Source organism: Hyaena hyaena, unplaced genomic scaffold (genome assembly GCF_003009895.1).
Source record: "Hyaena hyaena isolate Hyena2069 unplaced genomic scaffold, ASM300989v1 scaffold_280, whole genome shotgun sequence".
Lineage (NCBI taxonomy): Eukaryota > Metazoa > Chordata > Mammalia > Carnivora > Hyaenidae > Hyaena > Hyaena hyaena.
In genome coordinates this window covers 922,188-941,976 of record NW_024080912.1, presented here as the reverse complement: position 1 = coordinate 941,976, position 19,789 = coordinate 922,188, and the positions used below count along the sequence as shown (strand labels likewise).

The window sequence follows — 19,789 nt, the reverse complement described above, 5'->3', positions numbered from 1 at the left end:
AGCAAGGGACCGGAGGCCCAGAGGGGTTAAGTGCCCTGCGTAAAGCTGCACGGATTTGTACCGGCTGCAGCAGCCCCTGCGCTCCTGACCTCCAGGCTGGGCGAGGGAGCTGGGCCTTGTTGAAGAGCCCTCCAGGCTCTGTAGGGATGGTGAGCTGTGTGGGGTCTTAACCTGGATATCACTGACAAGAGGTGCCAGTGGTCAGATGCTGAGGTGTCTCCCCAGCACTGTCCCATCAGACAGGGATTGTCATCCTCCCTTGATAGATGGCTCAGAGAGGTCTAGCAACGTACCCAAAGCCACTCAGGGCCGGATATGGCCTGGTCCAGTGTTCTTTGCTTCTGCCTGCATGGTACCTGTGGGGCCTTGGAGAAGGTCGGGCTTACCGTTGCCGACCCCTCCCCCCAAGATCCCTCCTTGCCTCTGCCCTGCCTGCAGCCATCGAGGCCGTGAAGAAGGCCTACCAGGAGGAGCTGAGCCAAGAACTGAGCAAGACGCGGAGCCTCCAACAGGGTCCAGATGGCCTTCGCAAGCAGCACCAGTAAGCTGGCCCCCGGCCCCTGGGGCCTGTGGGCGGGGCCTCTTTCTGAGCTGAGGGCTTGGTGTGGATGAGGCGGGAACCTGTGCTCAGGCCCCTCACTTTGCTCCCAGCTGAGACTCCCGATCTAGTCACTTGGCACAGGGAACAGAAGCGGCGGGCCTCAGCCACACCCCTGTGCCAGTCCACGTAAATAGCTCTTCAGACCCCTTCCTGACTCGCTGGTCTCCACCTCCACTTCCGGTTAGTGTCCCCTAGAGCGGGGCTGCAGTACCGCCTTTGGCCGGTAGGTGTCCCCCCCGGCCACAGAGCGCAGTTGTGGAGTGTTAGGGCCCGGGAGGCCTTCGAGGCTTAACCCAGCCCCTCATCCAGGAGGCACCTGCCGCCCAGAGAGGCTGTCACCAGGTCCCAGAGGCCTGAAGGCAAAACCGGGGTGGGAACCCGGAGTCTGGAGCTGCTTTGGTCTGTCTTGAGCTGAGTCCCACGCCGTCCTTGCCCTCCTCCGCCCCGGGCAGGTCAGATGTGGCGGCGCTGAAGCGGGAGCTGCAGGTGCTGTCAGAACAGTACTCACAGAAGTGCCTGGAGATCGAGGCCCTGACCCAGCAGGCGGAGGAGCGTGAGCACACACTGCGGCGCTGCCAGCAGGAGGGCCAGAAGCTGCTGCGCCACAACCAGGTGAGCCTGGCCCAGGGGCAGCGGGGCTCTGGGGACGGCGGTCTGTCGTCCCCGTGCTGACCGTCCCACGCCTCCCAGGAGCTGCACGCCCACCTGTCGGAGGAGATTGACCGGCTGCGCGGCTTCATCGCCTCGCAGGGCACCAGTGACGGCTGTGGACGCAGCAGCGAGCGGAGCTCCTGTGAGCTGGAGGTGAGCAAGGGGCAAGGAGAAATCAGAGAGGGCTTCCTGGAGGAGCCTGCCCACGGAGGCACGGTGGGTCTTGGTGCAGGCTGGGAGTTGCCTCCTAGGGCCCTGAGGCAGAGAGAAGCCAGGCTGCAGGGTGTTGTGGGCCAGGGTGGCCCTGGCCTTTGGCCCTGTGTCAGCCTGGCGCCCCTGACCCCAGGTGCTGTTGCGGGTGAAGGAGAACGAGCTCCAGTACCTGAAGAAGGAGGTGCAGTGCCTGCGGGATGAGCTGCAGATGCTGCAGAAGGTAGGGCCTGAGCGGGGGCCGCTGGGGAGGGAGCCCCTGGACCCGCCTGTGAGCACCCGCTCTGTGCCAGGCACTTTCCTACACTCCTTGCCTCCGCATGTCCTGGCTCTCCTTGGGCCTCTTCTCACGTAGGTGTCCCTGTCCCTATTTTCAGACAAAGAAACAGGCGAAGAGAGGGTCAGTGACTTGCCCCAGGCCGCGCTTGCTTTTATTGATTCGGCAAATATTTACTGAGCACCTGCTGTGTGCTGGGCACTGTGCTCGGAGCATGGGAGACGGCCGTGAACAGAAAAAGGCCCAGGTCCCCGTGGGCTGGAGACTGCGTGCCAATGAGGAAGCAGCACGGCCTGCTGTGGGGAGGGCCCAGATTTGGGCCCCCGGGCTGTGAGTCCGGCCTGCCTGGTGCCGCTCCCTGAGTCTTTGACGCCCTCTGTGTGTTGATGGCTCCGTGAGCAGGTATGAGGCAGACTCACGGAAAGGGCCCGAGGCTTCGGGTTCACTGCCGAGTGGTCTTAGACAAAACCTTTGCCTCCCTCTGTCTCGGGAGATGAAAATGATCCTGGAGCCTCAGCAGGCGGTGCTGGGGTGGGGGGGGATGGGCGTGCTTGGGGCTGGGGGAGGGGCACCGCGAGGGGCAGGGCCATAGGGCTGTGCAGGGGCCTGGCTGCTCTGTGCAGAGAGCATGTATGTGAGGTGCCAGGTAGGCAGTGCCAGGCAGGGAAGGCTTCATGGTCTCACCGCCCCTCGGCGCCCCCCCCAGGACAAGCGCTTCACGTCGGGGAAGTACCAGGATGTGTACAACGAGGTGAACCACATCAAGACACGGTTGGAGCGGGAGATCCAGCAGCTGAAGGAGCACCTGCGCCTCGCCACGGCCGCCCTGCAGGAGAAGGAATCGATGTGCAATAGCCTGGCTGAGTGACGGTAGGCGCCGCGGGGCGGGCACGGCCGGGCAGGAGCAAGGCCAAGCTGGGCGCCGGGCCTGGAGGTGTGAGCCCAACGCTCATCCGCATGGCTGTGCCTGCTGGCCTGGGGCACTCCCTTCTCGTGGGCTCTGTTTCCCTTTCCCGCACGGGGACAGCAGCCCTAGCGACAGCACGGTCCTTGGGCTTGTTGCGGAGTCAGTCCGACTCAGCCGGAAGGCGCTTTGTCTCCCTGGGCGTGTTTCTCCAAGGGCAGGGAGGCGCAGTTCAGGACCCGGTCATTGCCATGTCCCCCCCACGTGCCAGCCAGCTGTGCCACACCCTCAGCCTGAAGAGCCCACACCCACCCAGGGTGCTGGGCCCACCTCAGGCCCGCAGCTTGGCACATGCCCCTCGTCCCTAACCAGCCACGGCGCTGCATCCCCCGAGCTCCATGCCTCTGACATCACGGATGGCGCCTGGCCCCCGACTTCGTCTTACGTTCATCTCTGACGTACCAGGCTCCGGAGCGTTTCTATGGGGACTTTCCTAATGCCAGGTCTACCTGGAACAGCAGCTTTTTCTTTTTCTTTTTAAAATTTTTTTAGTGTTTACTTATTTTTGAGAGAGAGCGAGCAAGGGAGGGGCAGAGAGAGAGGGAGGCACAGAATCCGAAGCAGGCTCCAGGCTTTGAGCTGTCAGCACAGAGCCCAACGCGGGGCTCGAACCTGTAAACCGCAAGATCGTGACCTGAGCCCAAGTCGGCGGAGGCCCCTGGGCGCCCCCAGAGCCGCTGCTTTCTGAGCAGTCCGGGTGGACTTCCCGAGATGCTGAGGGGAGGCCGCCCTGTGGTGGGAGGCCCGGAGCAGCAGGCCTGGGGCCCAGCCGTGGGGGCCGCCCTTGCCTGGCCTGAGCCTGCCGCTCCCTCTCATTCTACAGGTCCTGGTGGCCCAGCCCCGCGGCAGACGTGCCCCCCTCCCCGCCGCAGCCTGAGGGGACCCGCCAGTCGCCCTCCTTCCTGCTGGACGGAAGTCAGAAGCCAAGCTTTCTCCCCATCCGCCGTGGGCCCCACGTGCACTTGTCCCCACCACACACACGCACACGCACACACGCGTGCACACACACACACACACACACACACACACACACTCTGCGTATCTGAGCGCACCCCTCGCACTGGGTCTTACCTTTTGCACCTTCTTCAGGATTTTATATGTGAAGAGATTTTTATATAGATTTTTCTCCTTTTTCCCTTCCCTTCAGAACACTTTATACTTTGAAACAATTCCTGGAGGCCGTGTGCCTCCGTCACCGGCTCCCCTCTGCCTCCAGCTGCCTCCGGCCATGGGGCTCTGGCTTCTGGGCCCTGCCCCTCGGGGGGTCTAGCGGAGGCGCAGCCTTGGCGGTGTGGCAGCCTTGACTCCAGTGGGAGAGGCAGGGAGCCAGCCACTCTCTTCCTACCCTACCTCCCACTAACTACTTCCGGCCCCGAGGGGACCCACACCTTGGGGCTCTGGGCAGAGGGACAGACGGGCAGAGGGGGGCGGCAGCTGTCCCTAAGGCTTCACCGCCTCCTCTGAGGGGGTGCCACCGCCTCCTCTGAGGGGGTGCCGGGCGTGGCACCGCCGGAGCCGCCCCGGGAAGGCGTTTCTCTCCTGCTCCGTGAGCCTTCTTAACTTAATAAAATGATCCCGCAGCTCTGGCGTCCAGCGTGGCTGGGGTGGGGGCGGGTTGGTTCGTGGAGGTCGGGGCTAAACCACCCACACTCCCCCCCCCCCCCCCCCCCCCCCCCCCCCCCCCCGCCTCACCCCGGGCCCTCCACCCTTCCTGAAGGGTGGCCTGTGGGCTCTGAGGGCGGAGCTGAGAATCTGGGTCTTCCATTGAGGCTGTGGCTTTGCGACGCCACCGTGTGGTTTGCAGACCCCGCAAACCAGGTCACCAGGGAGCCGGTTAGCAACTCCCCAGTCCGGCCCTGCCCCAGCCCACTGAGTCAGAATCTGCACTGTGCGGGGGGGCCCCCCCCCACAATTCACCCGGAGGGGGCGCTAGGCCCAGGCCTTGGAAAGAGGAGGGGGAGCTGGGGCTCTGTCCCTGACGACCTGGGGCCGGCCACGTCCCCTCCCTGAGCCGCCATTTGCTTTGCTGTCAGATGGGTGCCTTTCAGCCTCAGTCCTTTGTTGAGGCTGCGCCCAGAGGTCACGTCCAGCCCTGGGCAAGGTGGGAGCGGGTGGTGGGTGCGGCCACCCCAGGGCCAGCCCCGGCTGTCCCACCTGCAGGGCTGTAGCTTAGATGGGAGGGCAGGTGAGCTGGCCACACCCCCCCGCGGCGTTCCCCATCAATCCAGGCCGGGCACCGGGGAAGCCGAACAAGGGCTGGCCCTGCCCCCACTGAGGACACAAAACCAGGTTGGGTCCCAGAGGCTGTGGGCACCCAGGGGAGGCCCCCACCCAGCCCACAGATGGGAGAGGACTTCTGGAGGTGGCTTTGAAATCTGTCTTTTCCTGATGGAAAAATCAGGAAGGGCATTCCAGGTGAGGGAACAGCAGGAGCAGATGCCCTATGAACGTCCCTGGTGTGTTGAGAGAAAGACCCTCCAGGGGGAGGAGCCATGTGGCTTGTGGGGAAGACGTCTGTTCCCTGGCCTGTGATGGGCTTAGGAATGGGCCCGGGTCCAGCTAGTGAGTCGCCAGGGGAAGACTTGAGTGGGGGGTGGAGGGGCTCATCTGGGAGGTGTTCCTTCTTGAAAGAGGGCACAAGAAAGGGAAGCCTCTCTCTCTCTGCCCTCGGGTGGTGTTGGGTGAAGTCCCCATGGTGCCACCATTTTGCCTCATCGATCTGCTAAAAACGGCCAAGTGGAAAGAAGGAAGGACCGGGAGCCCTGAGCCATCGAAATCACCCAGCCCTGCGACCGCCCTGGTTTGAGACTTTCTCACGAGATAAGGAGCATCCTTGAGCCACTCAGAGAAGGGATGTCAGCCACAGGCTGCCCCAGGCTCCAGATGGCTGACACCAGACCGGCCCCCTGCCCACCTGCCCCATGCTCTGTTGCCTCCCGCCAGCCTTCCTGACATCGCTCCATTCCATCCTCGGCCTCCGGGACCACCTTAGCCCCACCCGGGGTCCCCCATCTAGCACCTGGGCTGTGGCAATGTGCTCCTAGGTGCCTGCCTCCCAGCCGCCCCCTCCTCAGCCTCCAGGACAAGCTAGACGATCGGGCCAATGTGGGAAAGGGTGCCCCACCGCAGGGACTTAAAAACAGTGACATAGATGGGGTGCCTGAGTGGCCCAGTCGGTTGAGCGTCCGACTTCGGCTCAGGTCGTGAGCTCACAGTTCGTGAGTTCGAGCCCCACGTCGGGCCCTGTGCCGACAGCTCAGAGCCTGGAGCCCGCTTCGGATTCTGTGTCTCCCTCTCTCTCTCTGCCCCTCCCCTGCTCAGGCCCTGTCCCTCTCTCTCCAGTGACATAGCATCCCCTCTGCTGGAAGAACACAGAAGGAAAGACCTGCCACCAAGTGTCAGCGGACTTGTGGAGAATCTCACACACTCCCTGCCCATGGGAGGGTTGTTCACACAAGCGCAGTGGGAAACGACGGTCCTTTATAAAGTGACACGTACCAGCCTGCAAGCTAGCATTTCTACCTCCACATACACACCCAAGAGAAATGAGTGCTTCATTCCACAAAATGACGGGTCACATCTGCATCAATTTCATAGTAGGGCCCAAGTCTGAAAACAATACCAGTGACTGAATGAACGAGTAGATCGTGGTCCGTTCATACTTTAGAATACTACGCGCCAATAAGAAAAGAATTACCGCTACACGTAAACACACGGATGAGACTTCTAGACAATGTTGAGTAAAAGGAGCCAGACGCAAAAGAGCACCTGCTGTATGATTCCGTGTATGTGAAGTTCAAGGCCAAACTGTCACTGTGGTGGCAGTCAGCAGAACAGCGGGTGCCTCCGGGCCAGGGATGGACATGGGCTAGCAGTGATCACAAGGGAAATCTCTGGGGTGCTGGAAATGTTGAAGATCTTGACCTCCGTAGTGGCCACATGCGTGTACACGCAGGTAGAAATGTTCCACGCTGTGCACTTGGTCATTTGTGCATTTGACTGCATGTGAATCATGTGTCAATTGAAAAAAAAAAAAAAAGCTAGGGTTCCAGCAGGTGCCCAGGTGAGTTACCCTGTGGAAAACCCAGTAACGTGTCGCACAGGGAATTTGGCCATGCAACGTGGCTGCAAGGTTTGGCCTCAGGCAGCCCGGGATGCGCTATGGAAAGAGCATGGCCTGAGGTGCCAGACGTGCCTGCCTGGGTTCAAACCCCAACTGCTGCCTCCAGCTGGCTCCATAAACCTCACTGAGTCACATCCCTCTCTGGGCTTCATTTCCCCATCTGTTAAATGGGGACGATAATGTCTGCCACAGACGCTATTTAGGCACCAAATTACCAACTGTTGCGATTACGTATCGCTGTATAATCAATTACCACAAACTTAATGGCTTAGGACAAGTTTTTCATGATCACTCATGGTCCTGTGGGCAGACTGGGCTCAACCGGGCAGTTTTCATGGTGTCTTTTCTGCCTTTGCTGTCAAATGGTGGTGGGGCCGGGGTCATCTGAAGGCTCAGTTGGATTGGACATCCAAGATGGCCTCCTCACTCATGTCTGCTGCCTCAGCTGGCATGGCTGTGACACCTGGGGAGCCATTGGACGGCGTCTCCTTTTCTCCATGTGGCCAGCTAGGGCTTCCTCACAGTATGGCGGCCTCAGGGAAACCTGTAATGTGACTTCTTTCATGGCGTCGACTTCCCCAAGAGACGCAGGTGCAATCTACAGACTTCTTAAGACTGAGGCTTGAAGGTGCTGTGGTATCGCTTCCATCACATTCGTCAAAGACAAGTCACAGAGCCAGCCCAGGTTCAAGGGGAGGGGACAACACCAGGGCTCTAATGCTGGAAGTGGTTCGTTGGGTGCCATCTTTCTTTCCCCTCCTGCTGAGAACTCTGTGTTCTCTTCTTCTACCCAGCCCTCGAATGCCGGAGGTCCCAGGGTCTGTCCCCAGCTCTCCTTCACCTTCTACCTGTGACAACCCTGAGTTCTCTTCCCTGGCTTTTGGCTGTCTCCAGCCCAGACCTTTCTCAGGACCTCCAGACCTGAGCAGCCTCAGTCTCAAGGCCACTGTCAAGGCCTTGTCTTCCCTCCAACCTGCAGCTCTTCAGTTACTGACAAGGAACCACAATCTGCCCAGAGGATGCAGCAAACCCAGCCTGGGAGGTCAGTGGAGGCTTCTTGGAGGAGGCGGTTCTGGCGCTGAGCAGGAACTAGCTGGGCTAGGAGGGCAGAGAGCCTATCCCAGGTCGGGTGAACATCATGTTCAAAGACACTTAGGAAAGTAAAGCCCATTCAGGGACAGGGCAGCTGGGTTTGGCTGGAGGAATCCGAAATGAGCCCAGACGGTCAGGCTGGAGCTAGAATCCGATCTGCAGAGGCAATGGGGACCATGGGTCCAAGCTTTCACTTCATTCTCTTATTTTTTCATTTTTTAACATTTTCATTTATTTTTGAGAGACAGAGAGAGAGAGAGAGAGTGCAAGCAGGGGAGGGGCAGAGAGAGAGAGAGAGGGAGATACAGAATCGGAAGCAGGCTCCAGGCTCTGAGCTGTCAGCACAGAGCCCGATGTGGGGCTTGAACTCACGAACTTCCAGATCTTGACCTGAGCCGAGGTCAGACGCTCAACCGACTGGGCCACCCAGGTGTCCCCTAACTTCATTCTTAACCCAGCGGGGAGCCACAGGGGAGTTTCAGGTGGGCAGGACAGCTGTCTGGGTGAAGATGGCGGTGTGGCGCCCTCGTCCCAGGGAGGGTAGTGAAGGCCATGGGTTGGGCTGGCGGTGGGGGGGGGGGGGGCGGTACGTAAATCTCGGGCAACATGGAGGACGGAACTTCCAGGAGGAGCGTAGGTAGGTCCACAGCAGCCAGACCCACGAATGCTTCCAGAAGGGAGTGGCCAACAGGGGATTGCTCTCAGGGAGGACAGAATTTTGTCACTTCCTTGACACCAACGAGTCAGTCTCTGCCTCCCTTTACCCAGTCACCCAGCCCCACCATATCGGGGCCCTGGGACCCCCACCCGCTCTCAGCTCCAGGGCCACGCGGCCACTCTGGCAGGGCAATGTCACCCGCAGTGCCCCTCCCCCCCCCGGAAGCACTACCCCTGCAGACCCTCACCTTCCTCTGGCTCCCATCCTCCCTCTTCTCCCCTCACCCCTTCTCTGAGCCTGGACGCCCCTCCCTCAGCCCGCACACCCCCCCCCCCCAGAGGCATGCTCAAGGGAGGCAGGAGTGATATCTTGGTCCGGGTCCATGTCCAAGGGCAGCCAGCCTCTAACGCCTCCCCGCTCCTGGCTCTGCCTTGTGTGTGGCAAGTTATAGATCTTTTCTGTGCCTCAGTTTCCTCATCTGCAAGTTGAGGATATCTGCACGAGCCTCACGGAAGTATCGTGAAGCTCCAAAACAGCTAATATGCGTAAACGGCTGAGAAAGGTGACAGGGCCCAGCAGCACAGTACAAGGTTGGCTGGTGCTGTCGCTGTGGCAGCTGCTACTGTCCTCGGGGGTTACAGGGAGTCGAGGAAACAGCAGGCGTGAAATGCACAGTTCAGGGCCGGAATACAGGGAGTATTTCACAAACAGCAGCTGTTTTTGTATGGTCCTTGGTCAGAAGTCAGCTGGATGGATGTCCCTGGCCCCGCCCCCCCCCCGGAGGTCTGGTTAAACTTGGTCCGAACCCCAATTCCAAGGCCCGTGAGAATCCAGACCTCTTCCTTCCATATTGGCTGGTTCCCACCTGTCACCTCCTCTCTCCCAGGGCAGGGCGCGTTGCCAGGTACGAGGCCAGACCCTTGGGTGCAAAAACTTGTCTCGGAGAGCGGCCCATCAGGGAGCTCACACCATCTCACTCACACCATCTCACCTCACACCATCTCCACTGCCGGCAGGTGGGGGGTGCCCGGCAGCCTGGGGGGAGTCCAGCCTGGCCAGTGGGGAGTGGCTCTTCCTCCCCACTAAGTCCCGCTCTTGGATGCGGCTGTTTATTCTTGTTCACCTGGTCCCCAGCTGCCTTGTTCTTCCCCTCCCGTCCAATCCACATGCCACAGCAAGGACTTTCTTTTTTAAAAAAAATTTTTTAACACTTATTTATTTTTGAGAGACACAGTGAGACAGAGCATCAGCAGGGAGGATCAAAGAGAGAATTTGAAGCAGACTCCAGGCTCTGAGCTGTCAGCACAGAGCCTGGTGCGGGGGTCGAACCCACGAACCATGAGATCATGACCTGAGCCGGTCAGACGCTCAACCGACTGAGCCACCCAGGCACCCCTCTTTTTTTTTTTTTTTTAACGTTTATTTATTGTAGAGAGAGAGAGCTGGGGAGGGGCAGAGAGAGAGGGAGGCAAAGGCTCCAAGGCAGAGCTCCACGCTGTTAGCGCGGAGTCCGATGCGGGGCTCAGACCCACAAAGTGTGAGATCGTGACTTGAACCAAAGGCAGACGCTTAACCAACTGAGCCCCCCAGGCGCCCCACCAGCATGGGTTTTCTAAAGCAGAGGGCTGGCGGTCGTTTCCCTTCATGAAGTCGTGCCCAATCGCCTCAAGTCTCGGCGCATGAGCCCCTCAGTCTGCCCCAGCCCCTTTCCCTGCCCCTCTGGACTCCCTGGGCCCTGGGTTTCCCCACGAAACCACCTGTAGCCCCCGAGGGTGACCCAGCCATGCCCTTGACTTTGACTTTTATCTTCACTGCTCTCTTCTACACATACCTCCCCACTCCCTTCCTCTCCCCTGGTAGAGTCTGGACTTGGATCAGTCATCATCCGCCACCTCCGGGAAGCCCTCCCAGATACCCCAGTTGGGGCTGAATGACCGCTCTGGCTTCCACAGCTCCTCCCCTTACATATTCTTCCCACACGGCTCTCGCAGACCGTGAGACCAGCTCTGGTTCTCTTCTGCTGCCCCAGCACAGAGCACACGGGGTCTCAGCTGGGTGCGTGTGTGTTGACTGACTGACTGACCAACCGACCAGAAGCGAGTGACTACCCGGCCAGGCACCCTCTGGACAGGGCACAGTCACAGCCTCGACCTTGCCCGCACACCGAATGCCAACAGGCTGGGTCCCCTCGTAAATCAACCGGAAAGCCTGGCAGCCAGCCTGAGGGGCCAGGAGCTGATGGCAGCTTCCGGTACCTCCAAGGGCTGGGGTGGAACTCTGAGTCATCCCTGTCATCACAGCGTCCCACCTGGACTTTAGGCGGGTCCTGTAGGCTCCAAGGCCAAGGTGGGGAGGGGCTGGCTTTGACAGAGCTCCTGCCGTGAGCAAACATTTTGGACAGCGTCCCTGTTAATGCTCACCTCATCCCTTTGAAGGAGGCGCCTGCTGCTGCCCCCATTTTACAGAGGGAACTGAGGCTCAAAGGGGCCTCAAAGTTGCCCCGTCATGGAGCTGGGTAGGCCTGTGGGTGTCAGTGTGCGGGTGGCTTCCTGAGCTGACCAGGGGCTTCTCATTGAACGCTGCCTGGACACCAGGTGCTCCGGGTCCCCTAGTTGGGGTGTAGGTGGGGGGTGAGGTCTGGGCGCACCTCTGCTGGGATGACTTGGACGGGCTCCGCGCTTCTGCCTCGGTTTCCCTAGTAAAGCGGAGCAAGAGTTTCCTCCCATCAGGACCAGGAAGTTTGGACGGTGCCAAAGCTATTTCAGGGTAGACGTCCGGCCCCGCTCCCTCCGCTCCTACCCCGGACCCTCCCGGCTCTGCCCCCGCCCTCCCCCCCTCAACGCAGTCGGCTGCCTCCTCCAAGCTCGAGGAGGCACACCAAGCTTGCGGCTCGTCAAGGCCAGCGGCCATCTCTGCTCTGTCTCCTCTACCGGTGCAGGGAGAGGCGTCTGCATCTCAGAGTCGGTCACCTGGGCCTGAGTCCTGGCACCCACTGGCCCTGTGCCCCCCGCTGGGGCATCTCCGGAGCGAGGCCCCAGCCTGCAGAGTGGGGCAGCTGGCTGCGCTGGCCAAGCCACACTGAAGGGTGACTCATGGTGGACACCCTTTCACCAGCAGGGCCACACGGAGGAGGAGGGGACAGCCGGGTGGCCTTCGAGTGGGGCCAGCTAGCCATGACCCTCTGGCCTCCAGCCGGTTCTCACATTCTCCTGTTCCCCGAGGGGGAGACAGGTGGGGGGTGTCTCCGGCCCCACGCTCAGGGTCCCCCCGCACCCGGGCCCTGACTGCGTGCTTTCTGTCGCCTCTTCCTTCATCCATTTGTTCAGCGGACGGCTGTGTCCACACAGGACCATGCATCGCAGCACCGGAAATAGGAAATTCACCCCCACGGGTGCCCACGGCTGTGAGGCAGGGAGACAGCTCTCGGCATGCGACTCGGAGCGTTCTCCAAGGTGTTTTGTGAAGGGAACAAAGCAAGGTGCCCAGGCGGCCGTGGCGTGTGGCACTATTTGTGTGAAAGAAGGGACATAAGTCAGGCACACAATGCCGTAGGTGCTGATAGGTGTTTAAAATCTTTCTGGAGGGGCGCCTCGGGGGCTCAGACAGTTAGGCATCCGACTTCGGCTCAGGTCATGATCTCACAGTTCGTGGGTTCGAGCCCCGCATCGGGCTCTGTGCTGACAGCCAGCTCAGAGCCTGCCTGCTTCGGATTCTGTGTCTCCCTCTCTCTATGACCCTCCCCTGCTCACGCTGGCTCTCTCTCTCAGAAATAAATAAAAAATTAATAAAATAAAATAAAATAAAATCTCTCTGGGGAGTTTCATACCCACATCCATACCCACAGAGTGAGAAAACCCAGTGTGATACCCCCCTGCCCCCCGGACATACAAGAACCTGGGACAGTGGCCTCAGGGAAGGGGCGGGAAGGCTGGGAGACAGGCATAGAGAGACACTTATTTCTAGATTATACACTTTCAAGTAGCCTGAGTCGTGTTTCAGGGGCGTGTGCTAGCTCTTCCAAAGTAAACAAACGTGGGGCGCCTGGGTGGCTCCGTCGGTGACGCATCCAGCTCTTGATTTCAGCTCAGGTCGTGATCTCCTGGTTTGTGAGTTCCAGCCCCGTGTCGGGCTCTGCCCTGATGGTACAGAGCCTCCTTGGGATTCTCTCCCCCTCTCTCTGTCCCTCCCCTGCTTGCTCGCTCTTTCTCTCTCAAAATAAATAAACTGAAAAAAGATAAGTAAAAGTTAAAAAAAAGAAATCGCCTCAAAGGGGAGCCTCCAGGGAGAAGCCGGAGCCGGTGGCTGGTTCCGCCGCGGACCCGCTCCAGTCAGTCGATCTCGTTTCCGCCTCACTGGAGGGGAGATTAATACAGGGAACCGGGTGGGGTCACGAGCGGCACTGCTCCGGCACACACTTGTCACAGCAAGTGGGCCCACTGGGCGGCAGCCCTTGTCATCGCTGTTAATGTCCTGGTCGGGCCTGTTCCGGGCGCCCGGGTGACGCAGACGTGAAGGGACACACCCTCACCCCGCTTGGGGACAATGCCAGGGAGGGCTGATAGGTCAACCGACAGGGCCCAGGGGACCTACCCCGGGCCTCCAAAGATAAAGAGGCCCCCTCAGGGGACAGAGGGGAGGGAGGGGGCTGGGGGGGCAGGCCGGGCGCATCTGTAGCCACACCACGCGAACAGTTACAGCTGCGCCGTCGTGAGCACCTAGGCGCGCCCCAGCCGGTCCTGCACATGCTCTTACCCACACTCCCCTGCCCGCGTACAGGGCCCCGCACCTGCCTGTACAGGATACAGGTGCTCGCCAAGCGGGGCAGCAGGGGGGTCAGGGTGTGGGCTGGGGACAGAAGGCGGACGGCCTGTGTGACCCCGGGCAGGTCACTTAACCTCTCTGTGCCTCAGTCCCCTCCCCTCTAACCAGGGGATAACACAGCACGAACCTCATAGGGGCGTAATGAGGATTGCGTGAAGCAGCTCCCGTACCGTTCACTGGCTGTTCACTGGTACAATTTCTAGCGTTCATATTAACACATTTAAAGTACTTGATAAAGGGCCGCCTGGGCAGCTCAGTCAGTTAAGCGTCCGACTTCAGCTCAGGTCATGAGCTCGCCGCTTGTGAGTTCGAGCCCCGCATCCGGCTCTGTGCTGACAGCTTGGAGCCTGTAGCCTGCTTCAGATTCTGTGTCTCCCTCTCACTCTGCCCCTCCCTTGCTCGTGCCCTGTCTCTCTGTCTTTGTCTTAAGAATAAATAAAACATTTTAAAAATTTTTAAGAAAATTAATAAAGTACTTGGGGCGCCTGGGTGGCTTAGTCGGTTAAGCGTCCGACTTTCACTTAGGTCATGATCTCGCGGTTCGTGGGTTCGAGCCCCGCGTCGGGCTCTGTGCTGACTGCCAGCTCAGAGCCTGGAGCCTGTTTCAGTCTGTGACTCCCTCATTCTCTGACCCTCCCCTGCTCGCGCTGTCTCTCTCTCTCTCTCCTAGAAATTAAAAAAAAAAAAGTACTTAACAGCACCACATTATGCATTCATGGTTCATAGTATATATTGATGTTTCATCAGACACATGCCTAGTGTACATGTGTTACCTAGACACACAAGAGCCTATACGCACCCCTTATACATTCCCTGCACACCTAAATGTGTGTGTGTATGCACACATGCACACTCACTCCAGCACGCACGCGTTTTCAGGCACATGCAGGTAGGTGCAGACACACATGTGTACATGCACACATGCACCCTCTCTACACGCCCATCCCATTTCCGCCTCCTCCTCCCAAGCGGAATGTCCATCCACACAGGGCGGTGAGAGAGGGGTGGGTCCGAAATGTCCCCCTAAACTGGGCCAGGCCAGTTCCCCAGGCTCCCAGCTGCCTGCTTGGACCTGCTGAGAAGAATGGACCCAGATGGATGGGGGACCAGGAACCATGTTCTAGACCCTTCATCTTCATCTCCCCTTGAGCTGTTTCGTGAAGATGCGGCTCGGGTGTGACTTGTCCTTGTCCCCAGAACCAGCTTTTGGCAAAGAGTGGTCATCAGTGAGTGGACTGGTTAGGATATATTTGAGTGTGAGTGGCAATGACAATAAGAAAGAGACATTTGGGGGAGCCTGGGTGGCTTAGTCGGTTAAGCGTCCGACTTTCGCTTAGGTCATGATCTCGCGGTTCGTGGGTTCGAGCCCCGCGTCGGGCTCTGTGCTGACTGCCAGCTCAGAGCCTGGAGCCTGCTTCAGAGTCTGTGACTCCCTCTCTCTCTGACCCTCCCCTGCTCACGCTGTCTCTCTCTCTCTCTCCTAGAAATAAATAAAAATATTTTAAAAAATTAAAAAAAAATAAGAAAGAGAGACATTTGTTTATTTCATGCAGAAAAGTCGGAAGGGAAGGGCGCCTGGGTGGCTCAGTTGGTTAAGCGTCCGACTTCGGGTCAGGTCATGATCTCACAGTTCGTGGGTTCAGGCCCCACGTTGGGCTCTGTGCTGACAGCTCAGAGCCTGGAGCCTGCTTCGGATTCTGTGTCTCCCTCTCTCTCTGACCCTCCCCTGCTCATGCTGTCTCTATCTCTCTCTCAAAAATAAATAAGACATTAAAAAATTTTTTAAAAAAAAGTTTGAAGGAAGGGATCCCAGGCTGAGCCACGGTATCTGGTATCCACTCTTTTTACATTTATGTCTAGGACCCAGACTCCATCATGCACAGCTTCCATTCACAAATGCACCTCATGGCCCAATATGGCTGCCCTAGTTCCAGTCAATGCATCTGCATCCCAGCCAGCAGGTAGGAGAGGCAAAATGAAGATGGGACAAAGGGCTTAAGCCAGCTTTCTCTTAAGGAAGCTCTAGACAAAACGTCCACTTGTATTCTTTTGGCCAGAACCTGGTCCCATGGCCACTCTAGCTGGAAAAAAGCCGGGAAAGGAAGTCTCCACTTTAGGTGGCCATGTGCCGATCCAAACATCAGAGGCTGTGTCACTGTGCTCCGAGGGGGACATGGGTATTGGCTCCACCATTATCAGTATTTGCTAACTCAGCTGTCTGAGATGCAGAGCGCATTTCGGGAATTCTTTGTCAGGCTGGGGGCACATCTCCTGTATTCGAGCAAAGAAGGAGTCTGGCGGGAGCCCAGCCACACTGCTTGTGCAGAGAGGGGCTGGCATGACTCCTGCTGCCCAGAGCTCAGCGGAAGAGTGAGAGGGACCAGGTTACGGGCAAAGGCGTGCTCTTTATTTTAAAAAAAAAATTTTTTTTTAATGTTTTATTTATTTCTAGGAGAGAGAGAGAGACAGCGTGAGCAGGGGAGGGTCAGAGAGAGAGGGAGTCACAGACTGAAACAGGCTCCAGGCTCTGAGCTGGCTGTCAGCACAGAGCCCGACGCGAGGCTCGAACCCACGAACTGCGAGATCATGACCTAAGCGAAAGTCGGACGCTTAACCAACTAAGCCACCCAGGCGCCCCAAGGCGTGCTCTTTAAAGTCCAATCTGTTTGGGCTCTGGTTCCAGCACCTTCGCCTGCAGGACCTCGGCCAGACCCCTCACCTCCTCCAAGCCTCCGCCACCTCATCTATAAGATGGAAATAATCATCCCCGACTCAGAGGAATGTCGTGAAGATGGAATGAGGTCATGAACACAGGCCCTTAGCACAGAGCTGGGCTCCGAGGGGTCGCTCAGAAAACCACCTTGGAGGGGACAGGGATGGGGCCACCAGATCTGACAAGTCTTGGGGGAATTGAGGTGGGGCTTGGGCTTAGTCACCAAGGGACCGGGATCCTCTGAGCACAGCAGAAACCAATTTTTCCGCCACTTTATTATAGCCCTGCTAAGTTTAAGAGACTGTTCTTTACTGGGGCCGGTGGGTGACTCAGTCGGTTAAGCATCCAACTCTTGATCTCAGGTCATGAGTTCAAAGCCCACTCTGAGCTCCATGCTGAGCATAGAGGTTACTAAAAAACAAACAAACAAAAAAACAGACTTATTTACTATACAAGTGAGTTACGTTAATTTTTTAAAGCGAGAATGAGCCAATGAGCTAAAAGAGAAAAGAATCGTCAATAAATCCACCCCCTAGAGCTAAACTTCATTAATTTGTCAAGTAGCTTGTCGGTTTGTTTTATGATCCTATGTACACACCTAGCTATGCATTCTTATATAGTGCTTTTCATGTAAAACGTGCATACTGTTCATAGGCTCACACTACACATAGGCTACTTTAAAACCCCAAGTTCAGGGGCGCCTGGGTGGCTCAGTCGGTTAAGTGTCCGACTTCCACTCAGGTTGTGATCTCACGGTTCGTGAGTTCGAGCCCTGAGTCGGGCTCTGTGCTGGCAGCTCAGAGCCTGGAGCCTGCTTCAGATTCTGTGTCTCCCTCTCTCTCTGCCCCTCCCCTGCTCACACTCTGTTTCTCTCTCTCAAACATAAATAAACATTTAAAAAATTAGTTAACTAAAAAAAATAATAAAACCCCAAATTCTAAAAACTACACTGCAGAAATAAAACTTTGTCATCTCTCGACCTATCACCATCTCTCAGTGCCAACAAATTAGACTGTGCTGTCATTATTCCCACGGGCTTCATAAGACCCAGATTTACTCCGCCCTCTGACTGTTTGACACGAAAGTTTTCCTAGAGTTAAAAATGATGCGGCAGTGGATGGACATCCATGTACTCAAATATTCGTGTGAATTTCTGGTTATTTCCTTCGGCTAGGTTCATATAAGTGGGCCTCTTCCGTGTTTTAAAAGTTTTGATGTCTCGAACAAACTACATTCAGAAATGAGAAATTCCTACATTAAAAAAAAAAATTAGGCAAAGCCATATGGAACTGCTAGTCAAAGCTTTGGATCAGCAGGAGAAAATCCACCGCTCCCACACTGAATTGACATACATCTTCGCCAAAAGGAAATACACTTAGCATGCTTACCAGTCTCTACAGCCTTCTTGTGGGTAAGCATAACATTTCGCTCCAGGCGTCTGAATGTGGACAACAACTGACATTTAAACCACACCGATCACGTGCCAGGCACTCTTCTAAGTGATACATACATGAAATACACCATTGGATGTATCGCGTGATATATATCACTCATTATATACATATTACATACACATATCTGTATACATGTACGTATACATGTAGGCTTCATGAAAACTGTATCAGGCAAGTGCCCTGATTCTGCCCAGTTTACAAGGAAAGAAACTGAGGCACGGAAGGGTCAGTTTGCTAAAGTAAGTGGTGGGGCTGGGATTTAAACCCAGACAACATGACCTATGGTCCTTGGGCTTCACCACTGTGCTAGACTTTGTGGGTTTCCTGTGGATGGACGAGGTCCCCTGAGTTTTGAGGAGAGAACACACAGGCCCAGAGAGGGTTAGAAAACTACTTTGGGTCACACAGCAGATTTGGATGCTTTACCCACCCAAACTGCCTTCTACAGTGTTTATTTTACTTATTCATTTATTTTAAATGTTTGTTTCTGAGGGACAGAGCACGAGCAGGGGAGGGGCAGAGAGAGAGGGAGGCACAGAATCCTAAGCAGGCTCCAGGATCTGAGCTGTCAGCACGGAGCCTGACGCGGGGCTCGAACTCACAAACTTCAAGATCATGACCTGAGCTAATGTCAGATGCTTAACCGACTAAGCCACCCAGGCGCCCCTGTGCGGTCGTGTTTTTAACCCATCGGCGTGCATGTACTGGGAAGAAGGCCTATGTCTCCCTCTTGAGGTTTCTTCCAGAACAGTCTGATAACCCCAGGGGATCCCTCAGTCCAGAGGAGGCCAGGCTCACTTGCACAATGCCCGCCCCTGCCTGACTTGCTGTGGGGCCCCCAAGGTTACAGCCTTCTCATTTATACATGGAGCTGGGTCCTCGCTCCCTGAAGTGGGAATGACTCCAGCAATGGGAGGGTCCAACATGGCTTCCAGCCCAAGAGGCACATGGGGTCTGCCCCCGCCCCCCACTGCCATTGTGAACTGTCTTGGGCTTGGGTCACTGTCCACACCCCTTTTCCCACAGAGCGAGTTCCCACTTTAGAGCCACAGGTCTCCTCTTTGCCAGTTGACCCCGGACCAGACTCTCCCCGTTCAGGCAGCAGCTAATCTGACCCAATGACCTGCTCCAGGGAGAGCTTGGGCACCTGAGCTCATTCCTCCCGGGGCCCCAGGCAGATCTGCCCGCCTCGTTCCCAGAGTCAGGGAGGGTCAGCTTGGACAGGTAGTTAAGAGCATGGGGCCAGACCCCTTTAGGTAAGGTCCTTCCCCACCTGTCAAGGGACAATAATGGCACGAGATGTAATACATCAGGATCTATGGATAGAGCCCTCAGCACGGTGCTGGGCACATAGTAACTGCTCAATAAGTGTGAACTCTTATTGTATACCAAACATATATAGGAGCACCATTGTGTGCTACTTTAATATTTAGTTTAATATTTAGGGGAACCTGGGTGACTCAGTCGGTTAAGTGTCTGACTTCGGCTCAGGTCATGATCTCACAGTTCGTGAGTTCAAGCCCCGTGTCGGGCTCTGTGCGGACAGCTCAGAGCCTGGAGCCTGCTTCGGATTCTCTGTCTCCCCCTCTCTCTGCCCCTCCCCCGTCACACTCTGTCTCTCTCTCTCTCAAAAATAAATAAACATTAAAAAAAGTTTAAAAATATTTATTTTAATATGTATATTAAATAATTATATTTATTTTAACATTTAAATATTTAAACATTTTCCCTTTTCTGTAAAAGTGAGATCCCACACGCAGATTTTTCTCGGCTTGCTTTTCTCAAGCAGCACCCCACAGGCATCTCCCGCGTCTCCTCATGCTGTCTCCTCACCCGCGTAAGAGACGCGGAGCCCTCCAAAGGACAGAGGCCACGCAGCAGATTAAGGCGTCTCCGTAAGGTCAAAAGCCTTAGTCTCTTCCTTGGTGATGTCTCTCAAGATGTAAATCTTAGGAAGTTCATTAAAGCTCCACTGGGAAGCGTGCACTTTTATTCCTGTGTCTCAGGAATGTCTGTCTTTCTCTCCATCACTTGATCTCAGCCCACACGGGCTGCACCTGTTATCCTACCGTGGGAGAAGTGGGCGAGAGGTCAGCTTCCGCAGCGTGAGGAGGGACCGGGACAGCTGTCTGTTGGGGCAGGGAAGGGGAAGGCTGGCCAAGCAAGGACCCTGGTGTCAGGATCCCCAGTCACTTCCATCTGGGGACCCCCCCAACCTTGCCTGT

General features: G+C 56.8%; 1 protein-coding gene across 7 annotated transcripts in view; it reads left to right on the top strand.

The window, feature by feature from the left end:
• The window catches only part of LOC120241172 (TRIO and F-actin binding protein), a 60,050-nt gene extending 55,766 nt beyond the window's left edge, over window positions 1-4,284 (top strand). For all 7 annotated transcript variants that reach the window (XM_039246137.1, XM_039246139.1, XM_039246136.1 and 4 more), the window contains 6 exons: window positions 439-541; window positions 1,054-1,213; window positions 1,292-1,405; window positions 1,599-1,685; window positions 2,446-2,609; window positions 3,527-4,284. In XM_039246137.1, coding sequence (XP_039102068.1) covers window positions 439-541; window positions 1,054-1,213; window positions 1,292-1,405; window positions 1,599-1,685; window positions 2,446-2,607 — 626 coding nt within the window. In that variant the 3' untranslated portion in view covers window positions 2,608-2,609; window positions 3,527-4,284. The remainder of the gene's footprint in view (window positions 1-438; window positions 542-1,053; window positions 1,214-1,291; window positions 1,406-1,598; window positions 1,686-2,445; window positions 2,610-3,526) is intronic.
• Window positions 4,285-19,789: the final 15,505 nt, after the last annotated feature.